The sequence below is a fragment of the Lucilia cuprina genome, chromosome 5 (assembly GCF_022045245.1).
Source record: "Lucilia cuprina isolate Lc7/37 chromosome 5, ASM2204524v1, whole genome shotgun sequence".
Lineage (NCBI taxonomy): Eukaryota > Metazoa > Arthropoda > Insecta > Diptera > Calliphoridae > Lucilia > Lucilia cuprina.
Window position 1 is genome coordinate 63,532,035 of NC_060953.1, and position 12,099 is coordinate 63,544,133.

A 12,099-nucleotide genomic window follows, 5' to 3' on the forward strand; every position below is an offset into this window, starting at 1 on the left:
TCAACAAGTCGTTTAAGTATGTAAAGAAATATAAAGTTGTCATACAGTAGCCTCATACCTTTAATTCTATCAAATATAATAGGACTTAGTGCTATCCTTCAGTAATTACAATTAAAGTGACTTAAAACAAAACGCTGGGAAATAATGTTACCTTGTCTGTATAATCTTAATACATTATTTCCCGTCGCTTGCTGTCTAAATTGTAAACTTACTTTATTTAGTTTTTTTTTTCAACTTTAAAGACACTCCATAATTATCCTTATTAACACAATTTTAACAACTTAACACCTCTAAATTTTTTCCAATAGAAAATAACTTATTGTCATTTAGCCTCCTTAATCACTATAAATCACTAGAATTTAAAACAATTCCCATCATTTATAGTGTTTAACTCTACCGTTAAGCATGATAAGTAATTTGAAAGTATTATTCGTTAATATATTTCCTTCTAATCCGGAAATTGGTGAAATTGGTTCTATTAAATTAAATATATGGTTAGCTAATATAACGGGTGTACCGATAATTGGTCTACAAAAAGAATCAAACGGTTTAAAAGCGTTGATATTGTTCTATGGCATTTGTACGAGTTTTCTAGTGACATTTGCTTATACAGGTTTTGAAATTTATGATTTGATTTTGAATCTAGATGATTTGGATAAAATAACACAGAATATCTGTTTGTCGTTGACACATGTAACTGGTGCAGTAAAGGTTGGATATATTAATGAATGAAAAAGTAGAATATTATTTTTAATTTAATTTTGAGATTATATCCTTGTATCTTTACAGATTATAAATTTATTCTTTAGATACAAAGATTTAAAAAAGGTTATAGGAATGCTAGAGTATGTTACCAAAACTTATACCAAATCGAAGAAACAGGTAAGGTTTTTAACATCATTGGAAAGATAATTATTTGTCTATTACTATATAATGGAATTATCGGCAATATACGAATTTTATCTTACTTTTTTACAATTTCAGCTTGAAACCTTTGAAAACGGTGAACTGGAAAATAAAGTAGTCCTATGCATTTACATGGGTATTGTAGGAACTACGGGATTTTTGGGCATGATCCTGCTTTTTATGCGTAAGTTGTTCTGTTCTGCATAAAAAACCAATTCTCAAAATAAATATAGTTTAAATTGTGGCATGAACTATAATCTTGTCTATAGTTGGGACTATGGTTATGTTTATAGTCTGGACTTGGGTCTAATGTATTACATTAGTTGGAAGTATAGTCTTTTCTATAGTCTGGTCTATAGTTATGTCTGTAGTCTGAACTATAGTTATATCTTTAGTGTCTTCTATAGTTTAGACAGTAGTATTGATTATAATCAGGACAGTAGTCATTTTTATAGCCTATAAGGCTTCGATTACATATAGCTTGGAATGAAGTCTTGTCTATAGTCTCGACTAATGTTTTGTGAAATTTGGTAGTATTGTATATATTTTGGACTATTGTAATGTCGATAGTCTGGAGTATAGTAATGTCTATAGTCTGAACTATAGTAATGTCTATAGTCTGGACTATAGTAATGTCTATAGTCTAGACTATAGTAATGTCTATAGTCTGGACTATAGTAATGTCTATAGTCTGGACTATAATAATGTCTTTAGTCTGGACTATAGTAATGTCTATAGTCTGGACTATAGTAATGTCTATAGTCTGGACTATAGTAATATCTATAGTCTGGACTACAGTAATTTATATAGTCTGAACTATAGTAATATCTATAGTCTGGACTATAGTAATGTCTATAGTCTAGACTATAGTAATGTCTATAGTCTGGACTATAGATATGTCTATAGTCTGGACTATGGTAATGTCTATAGTCTGGACTTTGATTATGTCTATAGTCTGGACTATAGTAATGTCTACAGTCTGGACTATGTAATGTCTATAGTCTGGACTATAGTAATGTCTATAGTCTGGACTATAGTAAAGCTTATATTAATGTCTATAGTCTTTACTATAGTAATTTCTCAAGTATGGACTATAGTAATGTATATAGCCTGGACTATAGTAATGTCTAAAGTCTGCACTATAGTTACATCTATAGTCTGGAGTATAGTAATGTCTATAGTCTGAACTATTGTAATGTCTATAGTCTGGACTATAGTAATGTCTATAGTCTGGACTATAATAATGTCTATAGTCTGGACTATAGTAATGTCTATAGTCTGGACTATAGTAATGTCTATAGTCTGGACTATAGTAATGTCTATAGTCTGGACTATAGTAATGTCTATAGTCTGGACTATAGTAATTTCTATAGTCTGAACTATAGTAATGTCTATAGTCTGGACTATAGTAACGTCTATAGTCTGGACTATAGTAATGTCTATAGTCTGGACTATAGAAATGTCTATAGTCTGGACTATAGAAATGTCTATAGTCTGGACTATAGAAATGTCTATAGTCTGAACTATAGAAATGTCTATAGTCTGGACTATAGAAATGTCTATAGTCTGGACTATAGAAATGTCTATAGTCTGGACTATGGTAATGTCTATAGTCTGGACTTTGGTAATGTCTATAGTCTGGACTATAGTAACGTCTATAGTCTGGACTATAGTAATGTCTATAGTCTGGACTATAGAAATGTCTATAGTCTGGACTATAGTAATGTCTACAGTCTGGACTATGTAATGTCTATAGTCTGGACTATAGTAATGTCTATAGTGTGGACTAAAGTAATGTCTATAGTCTGGGCTGTAGTAATGTCTATAGTCTGGACTATAGTAACGTCTATAGTCTGGACTACAGTAATGTCCATAGTCTGGACTATAGTAAAGTTTATATAAATGTCTATAGTCTGGACTATAGTAATGTATATAGCCTGGACTATAGTAATGGCTAAAGTCTGCACTATAGTTACATCTATAGTCTGGATTATAGACATAGCTAGATAGTAGACTTAATTATATTCAAGACAGGAATTCTTGTCTATAACCTTGACTTTTATCTCATTTATAGATTTATCTGTATTATCGACTATTATCTTGTTTATAGCTTGGACTATAGTTTTATCAATAGTTAGTATTTCAGTTTTCTCTCATGAATGGACTGTAGTATAGTCTCGGTTATAGTCTTGTGTATAGTATAGATTTTGGTACTGTCTATATAAACTATATAAACTATGACAATATAAAGTCTTGTTTATTTTTGGAGTATAGTAATGTTTAAAGACTCGACTATAGACTTGTATACAGTTAAGACTGTAGTCTGAAATATAGGATTGTCTATAGTCGGAACTAAATTATAGTTTTATCTAATGTCCTGGCTATAGTATGAACTAAAATAATACTATTTATACTTTGGACTCATAACCTAATAATAATATTAATATAATATTCAATTTTAGATCCTGAATCTGTTGCTGGTGAAATATTTCCATATCGTGTTATCCTACCCACCTGGTTACCACCATTTTGGCAACTCATCTACATGGGTTTGAGTGTCTTGATTTTTGCCATACAAATTGTGGCCGTCGATTATTTAAATGTAACCATCATCAATCAAATACGTTTTCAATTGAATATATTAAATTTGTCATTTGATGAATTGACCATTGCAAAGAAACAGGATACCAAAGCATTGGAAGTCTTTAAAGGAGAACCATTAAAACGTTTGAATTCTATAATCGAACATCATTCTTTATTGAGGGAGTAAGTAAAAGAATGCGGACATAAAATTTTAAATGTGTTAAAATTTGATTTTTCAAATCTTTAATTTCACTTTTGACTTCGTTAAGAATTCGTCAACGGACAGAGGATATATTCTCACAACCGGTATTGTTGCAATTTTTCACGTCTTTGATGATATTTGCCATGACTGGTTTTCAGGCCACGGTCAGAACTGGTGGCAGCAATGGGGCTGTTTTAATTTATTTTTATTGTGGCTGCATCTTTTGTCAACTTTTCGTTTATTGTTGGTTTGGCAATGAAGTATTTGAACAGGTAAGTTGATGACGGACTGGCTGACTGGCTGACTGACTGACTGAATGTGTATGTGTATGACTGACTCCTTTTTAAGCTGTGTTTGTTGATTTTGGATTTTAATTTGTTATTTTATGGTTCTTTTGTTATTTCTTTCAATGCGTTTAAATGAAAAACAAAGAGTGGGTTTATTTTTATGGCCAAATAAGGGATTTCAATGACATTCGGATTTTTTTTATGTTTGTATTAAATTAAAGTTAAGCTTTTTTGTCTGCTTTTGAATGAAGAACATAACCATGTAGTTGTTGATTCGTTATCAATTATTTTTTATTGAAACATGTTTCTAAAAATGGTGAGAAATCAATTGCAGTCAAGTAAAAATCTTTACAGTCGTATTTTAGTATGATTTAATGATACGGAAAGCATTTTAGGGTGTTCCTTAATAAGTGATTTATTTGCGGGTTTATGGGTAAAGATAAACATTTATTCTCCATTTTAAGACTGACAACTGTTTTGACAGTCATAGGGCGGGCTATAGCCTCATTATTAGCCATACTATTGTCTCAGCTATAACCAAAACTAAAGTTTAGTCTATAAGACAGACTATAGTCTATACTATAAGTAGACTATAGTCTTGACTATATGTTAGAATATAAGCCAGACTATAGTTTCGACTATAAACAGATTACAGTTTCGACAATGAACCAGTCTATAATCTGGAGCATAGTTTCGACTGTAAAGCAGATCATAGTTTAGACTATAGCTTAGATTGCAACAAGCACACAAAGATAGCAAAAACTCGAAACTCAACTATAATGCATACTATAGACTCTACTATAGGACATCTACTAGAATAGAGGACATATTACAGTTTTGACTATAGAGTAGTCTTTATTGTAGGGCAGACTATAGGTAAGACTACGATCCTACCGTAGGGAAGATTATAGAGTCGATTATAGACAGACTATACAATCTTCTCATAAAGCCAGAAAACGATAACTACATTAACCCTGGCCATAAACTCGAGTTTTAACTATGCCCGACTATAGTCTCGAAAGGATTTTAGGGTGTTCCTTAATAAGCGATTTATTTGCGATTTTATGGGTTAAGATACGAATTTATTCTCCACTTTAAGACTGAAAACTGTTTTGACAGTCATAGGAAGGTCTATAGCCTCGATATTAGCTATACTATTGTCTCAGCTATAAACGAAACCAAAGTTTAGTTTAAAAGCCAGACTATAGTCTATACTATAAGTAGACTACAGTCTTGACTATATGCTAGAATATAAGCCAGACTATAGCCTCTATTATAAAATAGACAATAGTCTCGACTTTAAAACAAACTATAGTTAAGACTATAAACAGATTACAGACTCGACTATGAACTAGCCTATTGTTTCGACATAAAGCCGATCATAGTCTAGACTATAGCATAGATTGCAATAAGTACATAAAGATAGGAAAAAATAAACACCTAACTATAGGGCATACTATAATACATGTACTTGGATAGAGGACATATTAGAGTTTTGACTATAGAGTAGTCTTTATTGTAGGGCAGACTATAGGTAGGTCGACTATAGGCAGACTATACAACTACAAGCAGACTATACAATCTTTTCATAAAGCCAGAAAACGATAACGACATTAACCCATGCCATAACCTCGACTATAACTCGAATGTATGCCTCACTATAGTCTCGATGTTTGTGTCATCGTCTTAAATATCGGTCACATTAATGTCTCAAACATTGTAAAAAAATATTAAGTAAATTAAAAATGTTTTTATAACTAAACAATTATTTTAACTCGCAATTTAAGGGTTAACAATAAAATTCTCTTTCTTCACACATAACACACTTTAATAAAGAGTCTTTATATTCTAATATTCCCTTAAATTTTCTCTTTATAAAAATTACACTTACAGAGTAAAACTCTAGCCACCAGTGGCTTCAACTCATCGTGGTATCTCTTCGATCGGCGCTATGGTAAATCGCTTGTGATCTATCTAACCAATGCCCAACGTCCATTCATGTTTACAGCTGGCGGTTTTATGGGACTCTCTCTGCCAAGTTTTGCGGGTATTTTGAGTAAATCATATTCATATATTGCACTATTACGTCAAATATATGGACGATAAACAATAAAATAAACAAAATAAAAATATTAAAAACAACTACAAATCAAACAAAACACAACTAAAGAAAAGCATTGATAAAAACAGATTGCTTGAAAACAAAATAAAATTTTCAATATATTGCACTTAAATATTGACTAATTGATATTTGTATGAACTTGAACTTTTTGCAACAAGTTAATTTTAATTTCTTTGGAAATTTCTATTAAATAATTGCAATAAAGTAATAAAATAAAACTTGCGTTAAATGGTTTTGCAAATCAAAAAAAAAAAAAAAAAAAAAATTCATTTAGTTTGAATAAAATATTGGCGGGATTTTTGCACTTTACAAAATAATTATAGATTGAGTCATGTGTAAATGTTTAGCAAATAATTTCAAATTATTTTTGATATGTAGTGGAAATGAATTTTAAAATTGTTAATTAATAATGTTTAAAATTAATGTATTTAATTGTGTGATTTTATATTGTTTACATGTTTTAGAAGATGCTGAAGTTTAGACAAAGTTTGCTTGAACCCTATTTGTAAAGGGTTTCTGGATTGCTCCTTCCTTTATTCTCAAGATTAAATTACATGTTTCTATCGTCAAATTCATTATTTTATTATTAAAATTGCTTAAACAACATTAAACATTTTTATTTCTATTGTGTATGCGAAATCTTTGTGATGACTAATAAATTTTAAATATATTTTGGTGAAATAATCTTAAAATACTATCACTAACAGCACACTTTTTGAAGCACTATAATCGGGAGGGTATATTGATTTTGTTATAATGTTAGTAGGTCTTGTATAGTAAAGTCTTATGTCTAGTCTAAAGTCTAGTCAATAGCCTTGTCTAGTCTAAAGTCTAGTCAATAGCCTTGTCTAGTCTATTCTATAGTTTAGTCTATAGTCTAGTCTATAGTCTAGTCTATAGTATAGACTAAAGTCTAGTCTATAGTATAGACTAAAGTCTAGTCTATAGTCTAGTCTATAGTCTAGTCTATAGTCTAATCTATAGTCTAGTCTATAGTCTAGTCTATAGTCCAGTCTCTAGTCTAGTCTATAGTCCAGCCTCTAGTCTAGTCTATAGTCTAGTCTATAGTCTAGTCAATAGTCTAGTCAATAGTCTAGTCTATAGTCTAGACTATAGTCTAGTCTATAGACTAGTCTATAGACTAGTCTATAGTCTAGTCTATGGTCTAGTCTATAGTCTAGTCTATAGTCTAGTCTATAGTCTAGTCTATAGTCTAGTCTATAGTCTAGTCTATAGTCTAGTCTATAGTCTAGTCTATAGTCTAGTCTATAGTCTAGTCTTTTTTTGTTATAAATTTGACTGTATGTTTTGTTGATCGATCCATATCGAGTGAATAATGTTGTCGTAGGTTATCACATAGTCGTGTTAACTAGATTATTTGTTTTAGAAAATGTGAATCGAAAGAGGGCTGGCAGGAAGTACTCAAAACTAAAACGATTTTTTTTTAATTTGTTTACAAATGTTTACATTTGGCCAATGATGATGGATGGATGGGTGTGAAAATGGGGTGTGCTAACTTCAGCACGTTAAGTCGATTAAAACAATTGAATAAATAGAAATACAGCCAGTCGAATTAAAATATCGAATGTAAAAGCGATTAAAGTTAAATATATATGGGTGTAAAATTCCATATAATTCTAGTAGACATTTGTTGTTTAAAAATCAGATTAAAAAGAAACTTTTGTTAAAAAACAACAAAATTATTGAGAAAATTTGTTGCAAAAAGGAAAAAGAAAACACATGTTAATTCTTCATATAGTGAATGGTGTCTGCCATAAATTAATGTTTAAAATAAATTTTATTTCCATATGTCTTATAAAAACTTCATTTGTGTATGGTTAAGTATTACTGTTTTAAAAAATCTGTTTGATTAGTTTTTGCTACAGTTTCAGCATACATACATATATACATATATATGTATATACATATGTATGTATATACATATGTAGGTTCCTCTAAAGTCTGCCTTTAAATGTGTTTTAAATTTCAAGGATCATTTTCAATTGTTTCATTTTTCTGTGTTGAAACTTTTATTTGATTGTTTTGTTGATGGTGAATGGTCATTGGCTGCCATTAAAATTTTGTGGCCACTTTCTGTCGTAAAATTCCATTTTGAGTTCATTCCATATGTCTGCATTCCATAAAGTACAAATATACTTTTATTAACTTTTCATTTGGATGGATGGATGAGTCCATGTGTATTTAATATCTACGTCCCAGATGTAAGTGTGTATGTAGGGTATATAATATTAAAAAAAAAAATGTTATTATTTATTATTATTATTATTGTTTTTGTTCAACTGAAATATGATTCATTAAGAGTAATCTTATTTTTACACTAAAAGAAATAGTTTAATTACTTAGTTTATAATTAGATCTGAAACGACATATTGACGTTTCAAAGGAAAGTTTCATTATAAGTTTATGATTTTATTACATCATAATGTTTTGATTTTACCACATTGTATAGTGAAGAATCTAAAAAGTAGTTCTAATCGGAAATGTTTTTAAACAAATAATAAAAAGTAAATTTTGCTCTACGGTGCGACCTCTATTTCTCTTATCAGCTTGATAGCTCCAATTCATTTTTGGATTAATTTTACTCTCATTAAAAACAGCCTTCTCTCTATTTATTCCCAATACTGTTTAGGGTAGAATTTGGCAATACCCATAGGTATACCTAGAAGAATATTTGTTTTTAGCGATGTTGGTCGAAGGTTGGCGATATTTGTTGTACATTAAATAATGACTATTCCTCCCTTTAATGATAAAATACAAATATAAATAAGTTAATGTTGATGTCTCTGACACGTTAAATAAAACAACTATCGCCTATTGTTAAATGAGCATTAACAAATGATTAAGTATTGTTTAACTATGATAAATGTTATCTGACAATTGATAACTGAATTAACTTATGAGTTACATTAAGTAGAAGGCAAATAAACTGATCAAATAGGAACTTATATAGAAGGGTCTTATAAAAAGAGAAAATTTCGAAAAAAGGAACACTTTGAATAATTTTTTTTAAAGAAAATTTGGTATGAAAAGAGAAAAAACGGTTTCCAATTTTTCTCAAAAGAAATTATTTTCTACGGATTTTTCTATAAAAAGAGAATTTTTATGAAAATTTAGTATAAAAACAGATTTTTTTCTAAAATTATTTGATAATATAATATAAAAGGAGAATTTTCTCCAAAATGTTCCATAAAAAAAGAAAATTTCAGGAAAATGTTCCATAAAAAGAAAATTTTCTCGAAAATGTTCTATAAAAAGAGAATTTTCTCGATAATGTTTCATAAAAAGAAAATTTCACAAAAATATTTATAGAAAGAGAATTTTTGCGAAAATGTTCTATAAAAAGAGAATTTTTTGGATATTATTCTATAAAAATATAATTTTCTTTCAAATTTTCTATGCAAAAGAGAATTTTTTTCGAAAACTTTCTATAAAAAAGAGATTTTTCTCGAAAATGTTCTAAAGAACAGACTTTTCTCGATAATGTTGTAGAGAATGATTTTTTGTTTTCGAAAATATTCAATGAAAATAGAATTTTTCTCCAAAAAGTGATTTGTTCTATAAAAAGAGAATTATTCTATTAAAAGATAATTATTCTTTTAAAATAGAATTTACTCGAGATTTTTCTGTGAAAATTATATAATTTTCAATAGAACATTGAAAGAGAATTTTCTTGAAAATATTCTAAAAAGAGAATTTTCTATAAAAAAAGAGAATTTTCTCGAAAACGTTCTATTGAAAGAGAATTTTTTCTAAAATTTTCTATAAAAAAGAGAATTTTCGTGAAAATGTTCTATAAGAAAAGAATTTTCTCGAAAATCTTCTATTAAAAAAAGAGAATTTTCTCAAAAATGTTCTACAAGAAGAGACATTTTTCGAGAATGTTGTATGAAAAGAGATTATTTTCGAAAATATTCAATGAAAACAGAATTTTCCTCGAGATAGTTCTATAAAAAGAAAATTGTTCTATAAGAATAAAATTTTCTTGAAATTTTTCTATGCAAAAATAATTTTCAATAGAACATTGAAAGAGAATTTTCTTAGATATAAAAAGAGAATTTTCTCAAAAATTTTTTATAAAAAAGAGAATTTTCTCGAAAAAGTTCATTTCTTGAGAATGTTTTATAAAAACAGAAATTTTTTTCGAAAATATTTTATGAATAGAAAATCTTTCAATATAAAGATAATTTTCTTGAAATATGCAACGAGAATTTTGTTCGAATCTATAAAAAGAAAATTTTCTTGAAAATGTTCCATAAAAGATAAGTCTCGCAAATATGTGTTTTATAAAATGAGAAATTACTCAAAAATGTTCCTTAAAAAAGAATTTTCGCAACAAATTTTCTATTAAAAGAAGCTTTCTCCAAAATTCTAAATTGAAAAATTTTCTAAAATTTTTTTATTAAAGTATATTTTTCATTAATTAAGAAATTCCAAATTTTTATGTGAAATTTTTTTTTTGAAATTTTCTGCTAAAAAGATAAATTTTCTTTAAAAAATTCTTGAAAATTTTCCATTAAGAATAAAAATTCTAAATTTTCCAAATTTTTCGTATAAAATTATATTTTTCAAAAAATTTTAATAACAAGGGAAAGAATTTAATTTTTTTCTGTATAGAAAAAAATGTTTAAAATTTTCTGTAACAATAGAAAAATTTCTTTATAGAATCTTCGAAATTTTTCTATAAAGAACAATTTTTAATAAAGTAGACAAAAAACAGAAATTTTAAATTTTTTTCGACAAAATTTCTAAAAGAAATTTTCAGTAAAGAAGAAAGGGTAACAGAAAATTTCTTTAAAAATTAAAGAAATTATTAGGAGAGAAATTTTCGAAAATTTTCTGTAAAGAACAAAAAAGAATATTTATTTTCGAAAATTTTCTATAAAGAAAAGAAATTTTTTTAAATTTTCTATAGAATAGAGGAATTTTCGAAAAGTTTCTATAAAGAAGTGTACTTTTTGAATATTTTTCCTAAAGAAGGGAAAGTTTCTGAAAAGTAGGAGCTTTTTCTAGAAGTTAATTTTCTATATAGAAGAACAATTTTCAGAATTTTTCTATAAAAAGACAGAGTTTTTTTAAGGAGAGAAATTTTCGAAGATTTTCTTTAAAGCATAGAAATTTCTATAAAGAATAAATATATTAAAAAAAGAAGATTCACTTTCAAAAAACTTTATAAAATTTTCGAAAAAATTTTTAAAGATGTGAAATTTTGAAATATTTTCTATTAAGAAATTAAATTTTCTATAAAGAAGAAAAATATTTTAAATTTTTACTACAGAGGAGTTTTTTCTTCATATAGTTCTTCTATAAAGAAGAGGAATTTTCAAAAAAATGTTATCATTAAGAGTAATTTTCGAATATTTTCTATAAAGAAGAAAAATTTTTTAAATCCTTTTTGCTACAAAAAAGTTTTTTCTAAAAGAACATGTTCTATATAAAAAAAGTTAGTTTCAGGAATTTTCTATAAAAATGAGAAGAAATAATTTGATAAGGTGAACATTTTAAAAATTTCTATAGGAGAAAAATTATAGGAAATTTTGAATTAAAAAAGCATTTAAGAAAAATTAAATTATTAATAATTCCAACGAAATTTTCGCAAAAATTGACGTGATAAAAAACCCAAGTTCTGCTGTATTGAATTCACTTATTCTTAAATGCAAACTTACCATATAATTAATTATCTATTTAATTATTTACAAACGTGTTTTTCAAAACAATATTGTTAATTTTTCATTTACTATTTCTAAGTTTAAGTTCATTGATTTCACTTTTATTATTTTTACAAAACAATTTTTCCATAAATATTCTGACATAAACAAATACACACTATTTAAAATGACTCACACACTGGACCAAAATGCTATGTAAATACGTTAAAAGCATTTTCTTTCAGTGTATGAATGAAAAGCTAAAAACATGAACTTAGTGTGAGTTAAAACATCAATTGCAAAATGCATGTAAAACTTATTAATAAATATATC

The 12,099-nt window shown here is 27.6% G+C and overlaps 1 protein-coding gene across 1 annotated transcript; it reads left to right on the top strand.

The window, feature by feature from the left end:
- Positions 1 to 363: 363 nt before the first annotated feature.
- Positions 364 to 6,142, top strand: LOC111689095 (putative odorant receptor 92a; the record flags this gene model as incomplete). The annotated part of the gene is given in 6 exon segments (XM_046952577.1): positions 364 to 711; positions 790 to 882; positions 985 to 1,090; positions 3,369 to 3,672; positions 3,759 to 3,963; positions 5,872 to 6,142. Coding segments are annotated over 6 exon segments (1,269 nt in total), but the record flags the coding sequence as incomplete, so codon positions are not given.
- Between the last annotated feature and the right edge of the window lie 5,957 nt (positions 6,143 to 12,099).